Source organism: Ptiloglossa arizonensis, chromosome 13, assembly GCF_051014685.1.
Source record: "Ptiloglossa arizonensis isolate GNS036 chromosome 13, iyPtiAriz1_principal, whole genome shotgun sequence".
Lineage (NCBI taxonomy): Eukaryota > Metazoa > Arthropoda > Insecta > Hymenoptera > Colletidae > Ptiloglossa > Ptiloglossa arizonensis.
The window spans coordinates 4,724,941-4,741,916 of NC_135060.1; the positions used below are offsets into that span (position 1 = coordinate 4,724,941).

General features: G+C 40.0%; 1 protein-coding gene across 1 annotated transcript in view; it reads left to right on the forward strand.

Annotated features, from left to right (window-relative positions):
* The window catches only part of Flo2 (flotillin-2), a 146,861-nt gene extending 130,135 nt beyond the window's left edge, over nt 1–16,726 (forward strand). Inside the window, exons 2-8 of the mRNA XM_076325637.1 lie at nt 9,182–9,478; nt 9,938–10,170; nt 12,831–12,950; nt 13,459–13,673; nt 15,157–15,340; nt 16,083–16,229; nt 16,568–16,726. Of these exons, the coding sequence (XP_076181752.1) occupies nt 9,182–9,478; nt 9,938–10,170; nt 12,831–12,950; nt 13,459–13,673; nt 15,157–15,340; nt 16,083–16,229; nt 16,568–16,597 (1,226 nt within the window). The 3' untranslated portion in view covers nt 16,598–16,726. The remainder of the gene's footprint in view (nt 1–9,181; nt 9,479–9,937; nt 10,171–12,830; nt 12,951–13,458; nt 13,674–15,156; nt 15,341–16,082; nt 16,230–16,567) is intronic.
* Nucleotides 16,727–16,976: the final 250 nt, after the last annotated feature.

A 16,976-nucleotide genomic window follows, 5' to 3' on the forward strand; every position in this document is an offset into this window, starting at 1 on the left:
AATGTAACGAACAAGTATCGATATCCGAAGAAGTAACGTAACGAACAAGTATCGGTATTCAAAGAAGTAATGTAACGAACAAGTATCGGTATTCGAAGAAGTAACGATGCAAGCAAGTATTGGTATTCGAAGAAGTAACAACACGAATAAGTGCTAGTATTCGAAGAAGTGGCGACACAGATAAGTATCGGTATTCGAAGAAGTAACGATGCGAACAAGTATTGGTATTCGATGAAGTAACAACACAAACAAATATTCGTATTCGAAGAAGTAACAACACGAATAAGTGCTAGTATTCGAAGAAGTGGCGACACAAACAAGTATCGGTATTCGAAGAAGTAACGATGCGAACAAGTATTGGTATTCGAAGAAGTAACAACACGAACAAGTATTGGTATTCGAAGAAGTAACAACACGAACAAGTATTGGTATTCGAAGAAGTAACAACACGAACAAGTAATGGTATTCAAAGAAGTAACAACACGAACAAGTATTGGTATTCGAAGAAGTAACAACACGGACAAGTATCGGTATTGGAAGAAGTAACGACGCGAACAAGTATCTGTATTCGAAGAAGTGACGACGCAAGTTCTCTCGTTGTATCGTTAACTTTGTATTTTTCATACGTTAGGATAAAATCGTCGATACATTTTTTATCGACGCAGGATATCAATGTCCTGTAGCGCACGCGCATAACTCAACGAGGTCAAACCCATGGAGAACGGTCCTTTATTATTTAAACGGCGAAGTGGAAGTATACGAGCTATCACCAAGCGTTCTCAATGGCCTTTTCGTATTCCGGAGTTTTGCACCGTTCTTGGTGGTTCTAATTTAAAACCTGCGGTTGACAATGATTTTCAATTTGACCTTCGTTGTGTTTCGTGTCGCTACGTTTGTCACTGTTGCGACACTATTCTTCCAAATTGAATTCTACCGAGAAATGTGTTGCAATTCGCAGACATTAAATTTTCATGTGTTTTGCATAAACCCCGAAAGTTTTGTCGAAACTTTGCACGTTTGCTAAAGACCTTGAGTCAATATCGTACGAAAATGTACGAGTTAATACAGTTTTGCTACATTTTCATTCTTTAAAATAATCTTTCTTCGTTAAATGGCACAACATATTTTCGATCGCATAGTGTGGTAGTTAATGTCAAGATGTCGAAAGATCTGCTATACCGTGACCTTGGAATGACCTTGAATTAGATTTAACGCGTAGATAGTGTACACGCGAACGTGTAATTTAATCCCAATAAAATAACTTTCCACGTTAGCGTTTCCCTCGATTGATCTCACATTTATAGATTCAAGGCCATTTCAAGATCGTTGAACTCGTTTTAACCTTAACACGTTCTTCCATTCGATTGCACCCTTTAGGTATTTGGATAACAAATACCGTGTAACGCAACGCATATAGACAAATGATCATCTAACCGAAACTATTTTCCCCGGATAACTGAAATGCAATTATCTTCACCAAGGATAAAATATGTACGCAGAATTGGATTTTAGTTCGCGTATAAAGTATTCGAAAAACAACAGTCGAGGCGAAACAGAATTGAATAAATCGTTAAGAGGGACACTTTCCCCGGATGTACTAATTAACGTAAATATCGAAGTACGCTAATTCGACGAATTTTTTTACGAAACGTAGAATCAGTGGTAACCGAAACACGTATTGTCCGAATTACTTTCTAACTTCCTGATGAGAATAACAAACTTTTCGAGCGTACAGTCGTTCAATTCAGTTTGCGCATGTATTCGTTCGAACACCACCCTCGTTGGTTGAAGGTTAACTTGGGAAAGAATACGAGAAAAAGAAAACTAAATAAAAAAAACATCCGTTTCTCATCCAAACGAACAATTTATCATCGAACATTATCAATCTTTGCTTCTCGCTCTTAGAAACGTGTATAACGTTCGTTCTAAAAAATTGACCGCACGATTTACGAGCGACGATCAAATTGAACCGGTCAAATAATAAGTGAAAATTGAAGAATAAAATTTACACGATATCGAAATTATTTGCCAAAAGAATTGCATCGTGATTAGAAGAAGAAACGTTTAAGTAACTACCGATAGTTGTTTCGCGAAGGAAAATACATATGTCGATCCAGGAGAGAAAAATCGTATCGAAGGGAAATTTGAAAACTCGTTGGAAAAGTGAGCAGAGAAATTTCGATCGAAAACTTCTTGGTGGCACGATCAATCGTCCTGTACGAAACGTATACGTGCAGTTTGCGTCCGATAGGGATTCGGTGTATTTGAAAAGGAAAGCGGTACTGGCTCACCTACTTTCCGGGAGGCAGCAGATAACGCGCACTCTAGAAGCTTCTTTTCCTTCGAGTAATCGATGCACTCAAATGATGCACCGTGTATCCGTATTTCGGTTGGAAGGATCCTGTTTCGACCAGTTCCCTCGGTCACGTTTGCTTTCGGTCTCTTTCGTCACACAGTTCCTTGGTACTCGTTACAACCCCCGAGGGAACATTCCAGCCGTCTTCCTCGAGATATTCCAACTATTCGAAACTTACGATAGCGTGGAAAGACGACCATAAGTTTCTCGGTTCCCAGGTCCTGGCTCACACTTGAATTTTTCAACGAACACTTCGAAGCTTTCTCCGTTCGCTGTTTTTACAATTTTTCTCTTTTCTTTCTACACTTCCACTCTAACGGTAACTTCTCTTCCTCGATACAAAAGCTTCTTTTCGAGCGATCGATTTCAATGGACCAATTACGATAAATTCCAAATAATTTCAAAGCTTCTTCTGTTTTCTATCTTTGAAATGTTTCTCGTTGTTTCTTCTTTCTCGTGTACTTCTATTTTAACGATAACTTCTTTCTTTTTCTCTCATTGCCCGATTTCTTCCGGGAAACTCTGCTCGCCATGAAACTGGCCCAGAAATCAGCTTTTCGAAGAGCGAACGAATCACGCTAGTCCCATTGGTAATTGCAATAGGCAAAACTTCGATGATATCGGAGAGATCGTCTCATTTCTTCCAGGAAACTCCTCGATGAGTTTCAAACTCGTACAAACTCCTGATGAAACAGACTCGAAAAATAGACTTTCCAAGAACATCACGGTAGTCCTAAAATGATCCTTTCCTTCACGAAACACCACTCGCGATAAAACTGGCTCAAGAAATCGACTTTCCAAAAACCAAACAAATCACGTCAGTCCCAATTCTTCTTTCAATACTTTTGAAAGATGAAACTTCGACGATATCAGAGAAATGATCACGTTTCCTTCAAGAAACTCCGCTCGCGATGGAACGGGCCCAGGAAATCGACTTTCCAAAAACCAAACAAATCACGTCAGTCCCAATTCTTCTTTCAATACTTTTGAAAGATGAAACTTCGACGATATCGGAGCAATGATCTCGTTTCCTTCGAGAAACTGCGCTCGCGATGTAACAGGCCCAAAAAGTCGACTTTCCAAACATCGAACAAATCCCGTTAGTCCCAAAATGATCCTTTCGTAACACGGAACATTAACGATATCGGAGCGATGATCTCGTTTCCTTCGAGAAACTGCGCTCGCGATGCAACAGGCCCAAAAGTCGACTTTCCAAACATCGAACAAATCCCGTTAGTCCCAAAATGATCCTTTCGTAACACGGAACATTAACGATATCGGAGCGATGATCTCGTTTCCTTCGAGAAACTGCGCTCGCGATGTAACAGGCCCAAAAAGTCGACTTTCCAAACATCGAACAAATCCCGTTAGTCCCAAAATGATCCTTTCGTAACACGGAACATTAACGATATCGGAGCGATGATCTCGTTTCCTTCGAGAAACTGCGCTCGCGATGCAACAGGCCCAAGAAATCGATTTTCCAAAGAAAACCAAAAAAAGAATTATTTCGGTCCCAGAATGATCGTTTGGATAATTTGAAAATACGTAACTTGGACGATATCGAATCGATAATCTCGTTTCCTCGAAGAAACTCCGTTCGCGATGAAACTGGCCGAAGAAAAGGACCGGTTCCTCTACGGGATCACTGGTATCCGCCTCGTGCACGTATCTTTCACAGAATTCGAAGCAACGAACTGGGTCACCGTTCGTCTAACGCCTTTTTCGTCCCGCGGCGGCGGAGGATTCACGGATTCCTCGTAACTGATACAACAGTTGCACGGTGGACGGTGCGACACTGACCATGACCTTGCTCCTGGCACGGGCGTCCGCATGCTGGATCCGTCGAGATTCGAGCGGCGGCTAGCGAACGAACAGGTTACGAACCTTTCGAACACGCCGCATAACGGTCGACCACTTCCCCTTCCTCCTTCTCCTCCTTCTCCACCTTCTCCACCTTCTCCTCCTCGTGCTCGTTTCATCGGCGTTTCATCTCCGCCTCCTTCGCGGACCGTTCTTCCGGCACGGTGCCCCATCGACACCGACCCTCGTAGAAATGGAACTCGCGTGTAAGTACTCCGCTTTGCGTAACTGGGTCACCGGTGAAATGACTCCTGGATCGAATAGGGGAGTCGAGAGTATCCAGAGACCGAGACCAACCATTGGAAATAGTTGTCGTGTTCGGTTCTCGACACAGTTACGAAAATCGAGAGAAACGTTACAACTGTTACCAACGTGTCTATTCCGAGTTGTTTCGCTCGCTGTACTTCAAAACGGGTACGGTGTGAACTAATACGAGCTAGAACCGATACGTCGTAACAGTTGTAACATTTTTCCAGTTCTCGTTTGAAAAATGAAACCGATATTGTAACCGTTTTCAATCTTTGCTCGAGACCACGTGTACGGGGAACGTGAACCGCGTAATTTTTGCTTAGTCGTGGATCTTCCAAGGTCGACTCGAACCTTCGATCCAACACGATTCGCGATTCCTCTCAACGATTAAGCTACGGTTAATCACTGCACTGTAATTTCTGTTACAAGTACAGGGTGTTTACCGTGCGAGAGTAGCACTTTGTTTCTGAGTATCTTTGAACATTTTGGGGCACAGTAGGTTGAGAAATGTCCCATCTTTTTGACATTGGATTCACCAGGCAGATAACTCGTTCCAATGACTCAAGTCTCCAGAAGTCTCCAAAATGGCTTCTATTCTACACGTGCGATCGATTTTATAAATTCTTCTCTTTCCTCGTCGATTGTTTCTCTTCGAGATACGTGTGAGATGCAATTCAATATTCCGAGTTATAAAAATACTCCCACACTATAAAAATGTAACGAGATATTTGTCAACTCGTCGTGAAAAATTTAAGTAACTCCGTACAAGTTGCACGGTGAGACTGTTGATATTCTATTTTATGATTAAATATTTAATCGATCTATGTTTTTACTTTAGTTAATTTAGTTTTCAATTTCAATGCCTAGAAGAGTCGAAAGAAACTCTACAAATTTATCTTTCCCTTCGCGTATCGTAATATTCATGAAATATTATAAAGTAATACATTATAGGTGCCATTTGCATCCACAATGCTTGTAACTGTACAAAAAATGAATAACGAACGACATCATTATTCTCTATATCTTCCAGGTAGACACGTACAGTTTGCTCGGCATGTAAACATCGTGTATGCAAAGAACATTCGGTAGATATTTGTAAAAACTGTACAAATAAATCTTAGTTAATATTTGTTACAATCTCGTTCTAAACGACTACTTTGATTCGGTTTAAGTTTACAAAGCACTCGAAATCAATCACGACCGTTTACATCGATGAAAGAATTATTTATATTTCGTATAAACATCGTGCGTAAATAATGTGTAATTCCTTATTCGATATTTATAATAAATCCTTCGTCACGAACTACGATCACATTTATTTAAATTCTATAATTTTTCGATGGGGACACTCCGACCCGAACAACTATAATGTTTTTATTGAACAATTATTTCCACACTGCATAAAGGTTAAGGAGACACTTTGTCGTCCTTCGGGTACCGATCATGCATTAGCATAAATGTAGCCACATCTGTACAGCAAAAAATGACCTGACCTCTTTGCCCGGATCAAATGTTAATAATAATTTTCCTCTACAACTCTCACTGTGTCGTAAGCCTTGACGATTAGACGATCGTACATAAGCGTTCGATCGAAAGTTAAGGTCAATTTTCGGGTATCAAATTTATTTAAATATCGTATTCAAAGTAACGTGTTATCTAATTCCATCCCATTTTGACACCGAAACAATGTCCAAAACAATTTTATTACGTATTTATTCCGAGATCTCGAGTGGCACTATTCGATACATTTATATCTACACGTTTACCTTTAAGATTCACAATCTTGTTTAAATCTATTTTAAGATCCGTTCAAGAACGACACATGTTAATTAAATCGAGTTAGATACCGTTTAATTACAATACAAAATTTATCGGAAATAAAATTAGTCCCGTTAAGATATCAATAATACGTGCTGTTCGAAATGCGGTCGATAGTACTAGAAATATTGACAATAAGTATTCATAATACCTATGATAATCTATTTCGATATCCGTCCGATATAACCGTACACTTAGAAATCGATACACGATCGATATCAATTATTATTAGTTATTGAATATTAATTTTTTTTTTTACATTTATCGTCAGTTGTGAATCGCGGTATAATAGATCGTTCGATGATTTTATGGTCACGATTGACGATAAAAATACAAATTTATCGAACGACAAAACTTATCGAACGGTCCAGTAGGTGCAAAAGGTAGTGTGTGATTTTCGTCCGTTTGAGAAAAAGTAACTATCGTTTTTTAAAACGAAGGATAAGAATCATAATAGAAACGGTTCGAACGACGAATGATACGAACGTATCACGAATTTAGTCAGTGGAATACCGAAGAATGTCGCGAACGGGATTTAAATTACCGTAGTACACGAACGAGAATTCCTGAATATCGTTATCGAACTGCTTTGAACGTTTTACCTATTTCGGGCACGCAACGGTTGTACTAACCTTTTCTCGACTTTGAATATCCAAAACACGCGCAAACACTCCGATGATAAAGAATTTTAAATATTAATTTATTCTTCGAGACACGATCTGGTCGTTTCGGCAATTGTTTACTCCGTTTCCTCGACTTCCTCCTCAAATTACAAACTTCGTCGTCCATCCGTTACCTGCGTCGGTTCTGCTGTTGCGTACACGGATTTGAAAAATTATACTTTCAGTAGAAAGTAATTTCTCGAAATAATAAATATCGCGTTTAGTAAATGTTCATTTCAATAGTTGTTTCGCGCAATCGTGTTTACTCTGCACAGGAAATTTCAATTCAAGTACAAAGAAGTCGATAAAGAATATTTTGTACATCGTCAATGAATATCGTTACAGACGTGGGAAATAATTTTTTTATCCGATACAAAAGATTCAAGACCGAAAAGGTTGAAACAATGTTCGAATTCGTGATTAATTTTCCCCAGGGAAAAATTCAAAGTGATAAAATTCCAAACACAAGTGAAGATTAAAACAGTGTTCAAATTTATAGTTATACTCTTCCAGGAAAAAATTCGAAGCAACACACCTGTGTACGTCACGAAAGAAAGATTCCCAATGTTTCGAAAAACATTACGATCGAGAAGATTAAGAGCAGTGTTCAAATTTACGGTTATTTTTCACCGAGAAAATATCAAAGCTGTAAGCACGCATCGACAAGGAAAGAAAGATGGCCAGGGTTTCAAAATCGGTGTTCACGGTTACAGGAAAAAATTTGAAGCAACACACCTGTGTACGTCACGAAAGAAAGATTCCCAATGTTTCGAAAAACATTACGATCGAGAAGATTAAGAGCAGTGTTCAAATTTGGTTATTTTTCACCGAGAAAATATCAAAGCTGTAAGCACGCATCGACGATGAAAAAAAGATGGCCAGGGTTTCAAAATCGGTGTTCACGGTTACACGAGACAAGTCACGTATGCGGGGAGCTATAGACGATATTCGAGAAGTCATTTTTTGACGTCATCGAGCGGACTTACGGTACAGAGTGGTGTCGCTCGCCATACGGGAACGACCTACTTACCGTTGCAACACCGACGCGGTTATGTATTGTCTTTAACGATCGTTGAATCACAAGGCGAATCGTGGCATTATTATAAACAACGTTCGAGGAAAAGTTCGAGGGTCTCTCGCGTTAACGTCAACGCACACCGTATTTTTCAAAATCGATACACGCGAGGAATAAACTTTAGCTTTCCGTACTCGTAACGTTTTTTTGTACCATCGAGAAACACTTTCGATGAAACGTTAAAAAGTATTTCACAAATTTGTCCAGTATTATACAACAAGCTCCAGTTAATTAAAATAGACGAAAATATTTTTAAACGACTAAGGTAAACGAAAAGATAAATCCCTTCGTTAGACCTGGTGATCGTCGAGCTCGTGATACTCACCGGAAAACAATACTTGTTCTTCACGGAATACAAATATTTGTCTTTTTTAATAGCTACCAAACTTTAGTAGCTACCACTACTACTACTACTATTCTAGTGTTGTTACTACAGCTAATACCGTTGCTACTATTATTAGTACCGTTACTAGACTCTGTACCGTTATTATATTACTATCGATCAATTATACCGTCAATTATATATTTTATTATTGTCTTCGTTACATTATACCGTTATCATTACTATCGATTATATATTTTATCATTGTCCGTATACTGTTATCATTACTATCAATTATCTATTGTATTATTCTCTTCGTTACCTTATACCGTTATCATCACTATCGATTATATATTTTATCATTGTCCGTATACTGTTACTATTACTATCGATTATCTATTTTATTATTATCGTCTCTATTGTCAATTATTTCGATATAATTACCATTATTACGTTCAATTTGTATTATCAGATTATCGTCGTTAACCCTTTGCACTCGAAGCGTTTTTGCTACCTGAAACTGGCGCCTCGATGAACTCTTTTAAATCGGAAAAATGAATGAAACATTTTTGTTTCGATACTTGACGTACATATGTTTACATCTTAAAAGAGTGTAATACCTAATTTCCAATTTCAATTTCAAGTAACGAAATTTTCCCCAATTGGAAGAAGAACACTGAATTGTGAGTGAGGGTCTCCTCTCGAGTTCAAAGGGTTAATGTATTACAATGTTTTATTATGTTACACCAACGTCTCATCGGATACGTCGTTGAACAGAGATGGAAAACGAGCTACCAGCCGAGACGTCCTTTAAATTTCTTCTCCGATTACGTTTCCAGGAGGATGTTGCGGGTCGATGAAGAAGAGGACCATAGTCGGGGGTTACGCCTTCACTTGGTGGTTCGTCACCGATGTTCAACGATTGTCGTTGGAGGTGATGACGTTGAATCCTGTCTGCGAGAACGTGGAGACAGCGATGGGGGTGCCGTTAACCGTCACTGGTGTAGCTCAATGCAAAATCATGAAAGCGGACGAATTGTTACACACTGCCAGCGAACAGTTCCTCGGTAAAAGCGTGCACGAAATCAAATCGACGATCCTCTCTACCCTGGAAGGTCATTTGCGGGCAATATTGGGTAAATTTTGCGATAATTCAATCGAATACCTAATAACCTTGTCTTGGTTCAATCGACGCTACCTTAACTCTACCATGTCGTTACTCGTTCTTTGAATATTCCAGTTACTTTTATATTCTTACGAATTTCGATTTGTCCACGAAGATGGTACATCGTTTAAAAATTGGAGATAATTTCTTTCGAACGATCGCGATAAACTACTGAAAATAATTTTAATATCTTCCAATTCGTACCTGTCTTTTTTATTCCACTCTTCGAAAATTGAACTCTCAACGAGTCAAGGAAACCGAGTAAAGAAAAGAAATTCCCGATGTATTATATATTTAATATTTGTAAAGCACCACGGTTATACACCTCGTGGCACTATCGTCAGCGTTAGGGTAGCGTCGATTTCCAGTCTTATAAATACTCGGCTACGTAGCGACCGGTCTGCTCGACGAAGACCTCCTAAATTTCCAGGCACGCTCTCGGTGGAGGAGGTATACAAGGATCGAGATCAGTTCGCGACGTTGGTAAGGGAGGTCGCTGCTCCGGACGTCGGTCGCATGGGCATCGAGATCCTGTCGTTCACGATAAAGGATGTCTACGACGACGTTCAATACTTGGCGTCGCTTGGCAAGGCTCAGACCGCGGCCGTTAAACGGGACGCCGACGTTGGCGTCGCCGAGGCGAACCGCGACGCTGGCATTCGGGTACGTTCACGCACGAATACCCACCAACGAATAGCACGAGAACTACTGCCTCGTCCCTACCCTTTGTCCTGGTTTATCGCTGTAACCAGACCCCGTCTTCTACGAGGCTGTAATTAAGTCGAACTCGAGGTCAACGTACTCGATGTGCCCCGAAACTTCGACCATTCGACGTGAAAGAATTTTTTTTCAAAATATTCATTTGCATTGTCGATTATGGAAAATACATTCTTTCGATTTACCTCGAAGCTTCCACAATTCAAAGTAAAAGAATTTTTTTCAAAATATTCATTTGCATTGTCAATTATGGAATATACATTCTTTCGATTTGCTCCAAAGCTTCTCCAATTCGAAGTAAAAGAATTTTTTTCAAAACGTTCATTTGCATTGTCGGTTATGGAGAATACATTCTTTCGATTTGCTCCAAAGCTTTCCCAAATCTAAGTAAAAGAACTTTTTTCAAAATATTCATTTGCATTGTCGGTTATGGAAAATACATTCTTTCGATTTGCTCCAAAGCTTCCCCAAATCTAAGTAAAAGAATTTTTTTCAAAACGTTCATTTGCATTGTCGGTTATGGAAAATACACCACATCCAAGTTGCTCTAAAAGTTTTCCAACTCGAAGTAAAGTAATTTGCTATTAAATTGTTCGTTTTTACCATCGGTTACCGATAATAATTTCATTCTTTTAATTTGCCCCAACACTTTGCCAGCTCGAAACGAAAGAACGTTTCGTAAGACATTGATAATTTTATATTAATTTTGATACGTGGTTTAAAACGACTACAGAAGCTTTGAAAACATTTCCGATAATCCTCCTTCGAGACAACAGAAAGGACGCTCGTTCAAATTGCTTTCCTTGCCATTTGAAATAGAGAGAATAATCATAGTGAGCCTAATCGAGCAAACGCGATAGGTGTCTAAGCACTACCTTTTGAGGCCAAACAGTTGCGCACACCAATAGCTGCTTAGGTCTTTGCTCCATCGTGATTTCTCAACGAGCGCCAAGAAGATACTATCGCTTGTGACGACATAACTAACGACACCTAGTTCGTATCTAAACCATAGTGAATATTGTTAGAAACGAGTCCTCGATGGGAAGAATACCACTCGATTTTAACAAACGATACCATTCGTTCGTTCGAACGAAAAGAGTTTCGATACTTTTGGGTGCACTGTGTATATCGCTAATCAGCCAATAGAGTTTGCGAAGATTTTATCCATAAATTCGAGGCAGAATATATTGGCCACCGACGTCACCAGTTACCCCCACCATGCTACGATCGACTACCCCCACTATCAATTAGCTATCCCCACCATTGATCAACCACTCCCACCGTAGCACGGTCAACCCCTCCCACCGTAGCACGGTCAACCCCTCCCACCGTAATGTTCGACTACACTGCCGCCAAAACTTGCGTTCAACTCTCCGTCCATCGACGTTTCTAAGGGTACAACCGTGTCTGGGTCAATATAGACCCAGCTTTACATTTTTCTCCGTTTCGCAATTCTACCGATCGTCTTATAAGTTCCGGAATAAACAGTTCCCGGTTTAAATGAACTCGCGAGTCAAAGAGCGACGAGGATTTTCCAAGCGTGGGTCAGAACGGACCCACGCTCGTTTGAGAACGATTCGAAAGACAGAAATCGCGAACACTCGCGCGTGCTGTTTAAAATTTCTTTTGAAAATAGAACGGGTTGTAGCGTTTGGCGTAATTTTCAACCGGAAAAGTAAATTTAAACAGCCAATACGCCAACGACTCGGTACCGAGTCATTAGTAGCGCCTACTTAAGAATTTTTCTGCAACTGGGCAATCAACTCGCTCCTCGTTAACAACTCCGTTCTTCGTAAGGATTCATCGAGTAAAAGTTGTATCGCACATTCAACCGGAGCAGACACACGTCACACGGAAGCATTCTCCAAATGAACCGTACCATCCATTTGTCCCTATTGTGCGGGGAATTAAGAAATATGATTGCCTACTGCGCCGAGTAACTGGCAGACAGAATTGGCTCTCCTTAAACATGGAATGTAAGCGATGTCTGTGCAGTCTGTACAATACAGAAATATTCCCTTGGAACATTGTCGTAGAATGTAGGACACGAACGAGAAACTTGGCAACTTTGGTGACAATGTTCGATATTTCTGCAAACAAGTCGCTTCGAAATCGAATGTATATGTAATTTCGTTTGAAAAAGATCTTTACGTTACCAGTTAAAGGAAAGTAGCTTCAACTGCTCCACAAAGACGTACACTTTGCGAAACCAATTCAAATAACAATTAATGGACGTACATACACGAAAGAAGAAATTAAATTTGCGTTTACTATTTAGATTTACAAAAACAAGAAGAGATTTCTTTTTAACGAAATTAACGCAATTTTCAAGCGTATCGACACTTCCGTGTATGAATTTTTCCTTGAAAATGTTCTTTCCAATTGTTAATATCGTCTATGAGTTAAAATGTCTCTGTGCAATTGTTTCGTTTAATGTTCGTTGCTTCGGTAATTTCTACTTGAAACCGTAACTCTTTTCTATTCGTTATTCACCAAGAATCGGTAAGTTTCTTCGTTGAGAATAATTTCTACCGCAATTGTTTTCTAAGTTTCGACTTGATTACTTTCAAGACCTAATTACTCGAGGTTTTCTTCCCTTCGTACAGGAAGCGGAATGCGAGAAAGCAGCAATGGACGTAAAATACAACACCGACACCAAGATCGAAGACAACGCCAGACTCTTCCAACTGCAGAAAGCCAACTTCGATCAGGAAGTCAACACAGCGGTACGTCGATGTTCAGGGACGACTATTAATTCCCTTTAACGCGTTAATTAATTCTTCAAAAATTACCCACCACTTTACGTATTTGTCGCCAATACGTATTCGATCATTTCTTTGATCAATCTTTTCGTAAAGCTCACGATCCTTCACCTTTTCTTTATACACAATTTGTTCCAAGAATATTCAAGTGAGAGATTGCTCGATAAGTTTTCTCGTTCGATGAGAAATGAAGCTATTAAGTTCGTCGTTTCATTTTTCGAAAGATGTCGAAGTATTTCTTTACATTGAACAAAAAGAACAAAACTTATCGAACAATCTGGTATTTATACCACTTGTATTCCTTGGAGTAAAATTTACCGCGATCCTCGTTTTCAAGGGTCAATTTTATCCCCGTTTTCGAAGCGCAATTGTGTCCTCGGTTTCAAGGCACAATTCTCTCCTCGTATTCTCGGCACGATTCTTCATCAGAACGATGCGTGGTAATCGATCGGTGTTTGGTTAATTCACGCAGAAAGCTGAAGCTCAGCTGGCCTACGAGCTTCAAGCGGCGAAGATTAGGCAACGAATACGAAACGAGGAGATTCAGATAGAAGTCGTCGAGAGGCGTAAACAGATCGAGGTTGAGGAGCAAGAAGTACGCCGAAAGGAACACGAGCTTCAAAGCACCGTACGGCTACCGGCCGAGGCTGAGCATTACAAAATCGGAAGAGTAGCCGAAGGAAAGAGGTAATTCGATGTCTATAGACGTTCAGAGACGATTATTAATTCCCTTTAACGCGTTGGTTAATTCTTAAAAGAATTACTCGCCACGTGTGTATTTGTGTACTTGATCTTAGTTTTTTCGATCAATCTTTTCGTAAAGCTCACGATCCTCTACCTTTTGATAAAAATGTATTGCGATAAAAATTACAATTTTTATTAGACAGTAAAGAAAAAGAACGAAATTGAGCTTGGATTGAGTTGAACGTTACAAAATCAGCAATAGTCGAAAAAAAAGAAGGTAGTTTGAAGTTAACGGTCCATGCAATAAGTGCACACTTATCGAGTTGTTTCTCGCTTCGATGAAAATTAAAATTTGTATTGTACACGGTAGAGAAAAAGGTCTAATATTATAATACCGATAGAACGGCAGAAAGAAAAAGTATGTAGATGTTACTCAATTAACATTGAAATTGAAATGTTCAATTTTCGAGGAAAAAGTGACGGTGTTTTTTATATTTACAAGAAACACATCCAGCGGCGAATAGTGTCGCGTGCTTCGTCCATTGGCTGTACAAATAAATATCTTTGTACCGGGTGGAGTATAGTTATCGCTGGTAATAAGCATAAACGACCTAGCGTGTAAAACGAAAGTTTTTCGTTCTGTCGTGAAACAACTGTGTCTCGTAAGTTAAGAAAGTCGAAGAAAGTGTTGGGACGTATCTTTTATTTTCAAATATTAACTTGACACGATTGCGACTGAGTTCATCGAGTAAAATCGGATTTCTCGAACGCCAAGACCGATCGACGGATTAAAAAGTAGAGAAAATTCAATTATTTTCATAGCATCGTTAAAAAGAAGTACGCGACAAGTCGAATTGCACGCTTTAATAGTTCCACCGTTAAAGTTTCTCCAATATTGAGAAATTTATCAAAAATAGTCGATCGAGTGTGCATCGAGTGACGATCGAGAAATTGGAAAAAAGAATTCAAATTGAAAACAAGTTAAATTGAAAGTTCTGGTAGTTTAACGTTAAAGTTTGTCCAATATTGAGAAATTTATCAAAAATGAATTCGATTCGTAACAGCGAGATACAGTCCGATTCAAATTTTCATTCAGATTTTTAAAACCGAAAACAAGTTCGTTAACTTCTAAGCGACTGCAACGCATCGTGATCCTATATCTATCCTACCGATAGATTTTGCTATACTTAAGATATTCCTGATACGTGTCTGAAGAAAACGTCTTTCGAAGATGTACCGTGAAATTTCAAATAAATTTCTTTGTAAAAACTGTTGAAACCGGATTGGTAAAGCTACGAGTTGATAAGAGTACGAGGACGAGAACGTACGATTCGAAAAACGTACGCGTGGTTGATCGAGTGTGGTTCGATGGTGCCAATCCATCGAGAAAATGTCGGGCAGAACGAATGGCCAGTGAGAAGCGATCAATCGACCGACTCCACTATTTCCAACGTCTGCGTGCTTTTACCGGTTTCATCGTTTTTAGGACGCAGACGGTGAACGCGGCCACAGCCGAGGCTGAGAAGATTCGATTGATCGGGGAAGCCGAGGCTCAAGCTCTTCAAGCGATAGGAATATCCGAAGCTGAGCGTATGCGGATGAAAGCCGCCGTATATAAGAAGTACGGTGAAGCTGCCATTCTGAACATCGCTTTGAACGCTCTTCCAAAGGTGAGGAATCGTCGTTGACGCGCGAACGTATTTCCATTCCAACGTTCACGTTTTTTTTCTTCTTTTTTCTTTTTTTCATCGTTTCGTTAGAATACTCGAAACGCAAGACGTCAGGTGTATGCGGTAGACATCGATAGACAGCTGACGTTGGATTAGTCGTGACGCGTGGTAGGAAAATAGTCGAGCCGAGTATGCTCCGAGTGACGATCGAGAAATTGAAAGAAAGAAACGTTGAGAATTGAGAACAAATCGAATTGATTGTTCTGGTAGTTCGAAAATGGTCTAAGATTGAGAAATTGAACAAAAATAATCGATCGAGCGATCTATAGTCATGATCTATAGTCATAGAGTGATCTATCTGTACCGTAGCAGTTGTCAGTTTGCAAACTGAAAGATACTATCAGGTTCCACTTCGCGTTGTGAAATTAATCGCGAGTGAATATTGAATTCAAAGTAAGAGTCACGTGAAGACACTGTCGTTACATTTCTTGAAGTGTTCGCGTTAAGTGTTCAAATTAAATGGTAGTGTAAACGTTAAAATTGAAACGTTACAAAACAATTGACGAACATCGTATTTACTTCAACGTTTCGCTCGAATCTCTCCCCTTAAGTTGCACCCTGTACTTGCTTCTCGTGTTTGCATCGTTTATAGAATCCTGTGCAACGATGAACGTTTACTTTCTTTTTTTTTTTCTCATAACGGACTCGCGTACTGTAAACTGAATTTGCAAAATTGTTTCAGATCGCTGCGGAGGTCGCGGCACCATTGGCCAGAACGGAGGAAATCGTTCTTCTGGGTGGAAACGACTCCACCACCGGAGAAATAACCCGCCTCGTGGGACAAGTACCTCCAGCTCTTCAAGCACTGACCGGTGTAGATCTTTCAAAAGTACGTTCGAGAGCTTTCGGTGTTCAGTGTTGACACTCGTGGGACGATCTCGTGGAGCTCGAAGCTGGATTTCTGAACCGTTTCAGACGTTTCTGAACCGTGTTAAAATCACGCACAAATAGATTTCAAAGTGTGATCTTTTCTCTTGCATTTCACGAATAGGTTTATCGAGAGAACAGGTTCTTCTGGAAAATTGATAAACGCGGAACGATCTCCGATCGTTTAAAACTCGAATGAATTCTCTTAGATATATTCCCCACGATTTGTCGATACCTACCTCGTAGAAAAACCGAGGAATCCCAAATGCGATTAACGTTTCCTTTGTGGTTGTTTCACAGGTATTAGAAAAAATACCAGGGGCGAAGTAATGTCGAACGCGGGAAGAAACGGAACGACTAGGCGATCGGACATTGGGAATCAGCTGAAAAAAGAAGCAAAACTCTATACTATCAAAGGTTTCTCTGCTATTCTATTAACCACACCGGGTGACACTCCAACTTTTTTCTCTTTCCCGAATTACTCTACCTCAGACGTAGACGAAGCGACGCTGAACACAACCGGTCAGGATCGGTGGTGACTCCGTTCGCCAAGCGCGACGATTCAAAAGTCGATCCGATCGACAGATTGCTCGCTCCACGCGGTCACGTAAAGCGCACATATTGCCAAGTGAATCGTCGTTATCGTCGTTCGTGCATGTTCAACGCGTTCGATTCCCGCTTGCATCGAGAACTCGACCGAGACAATACG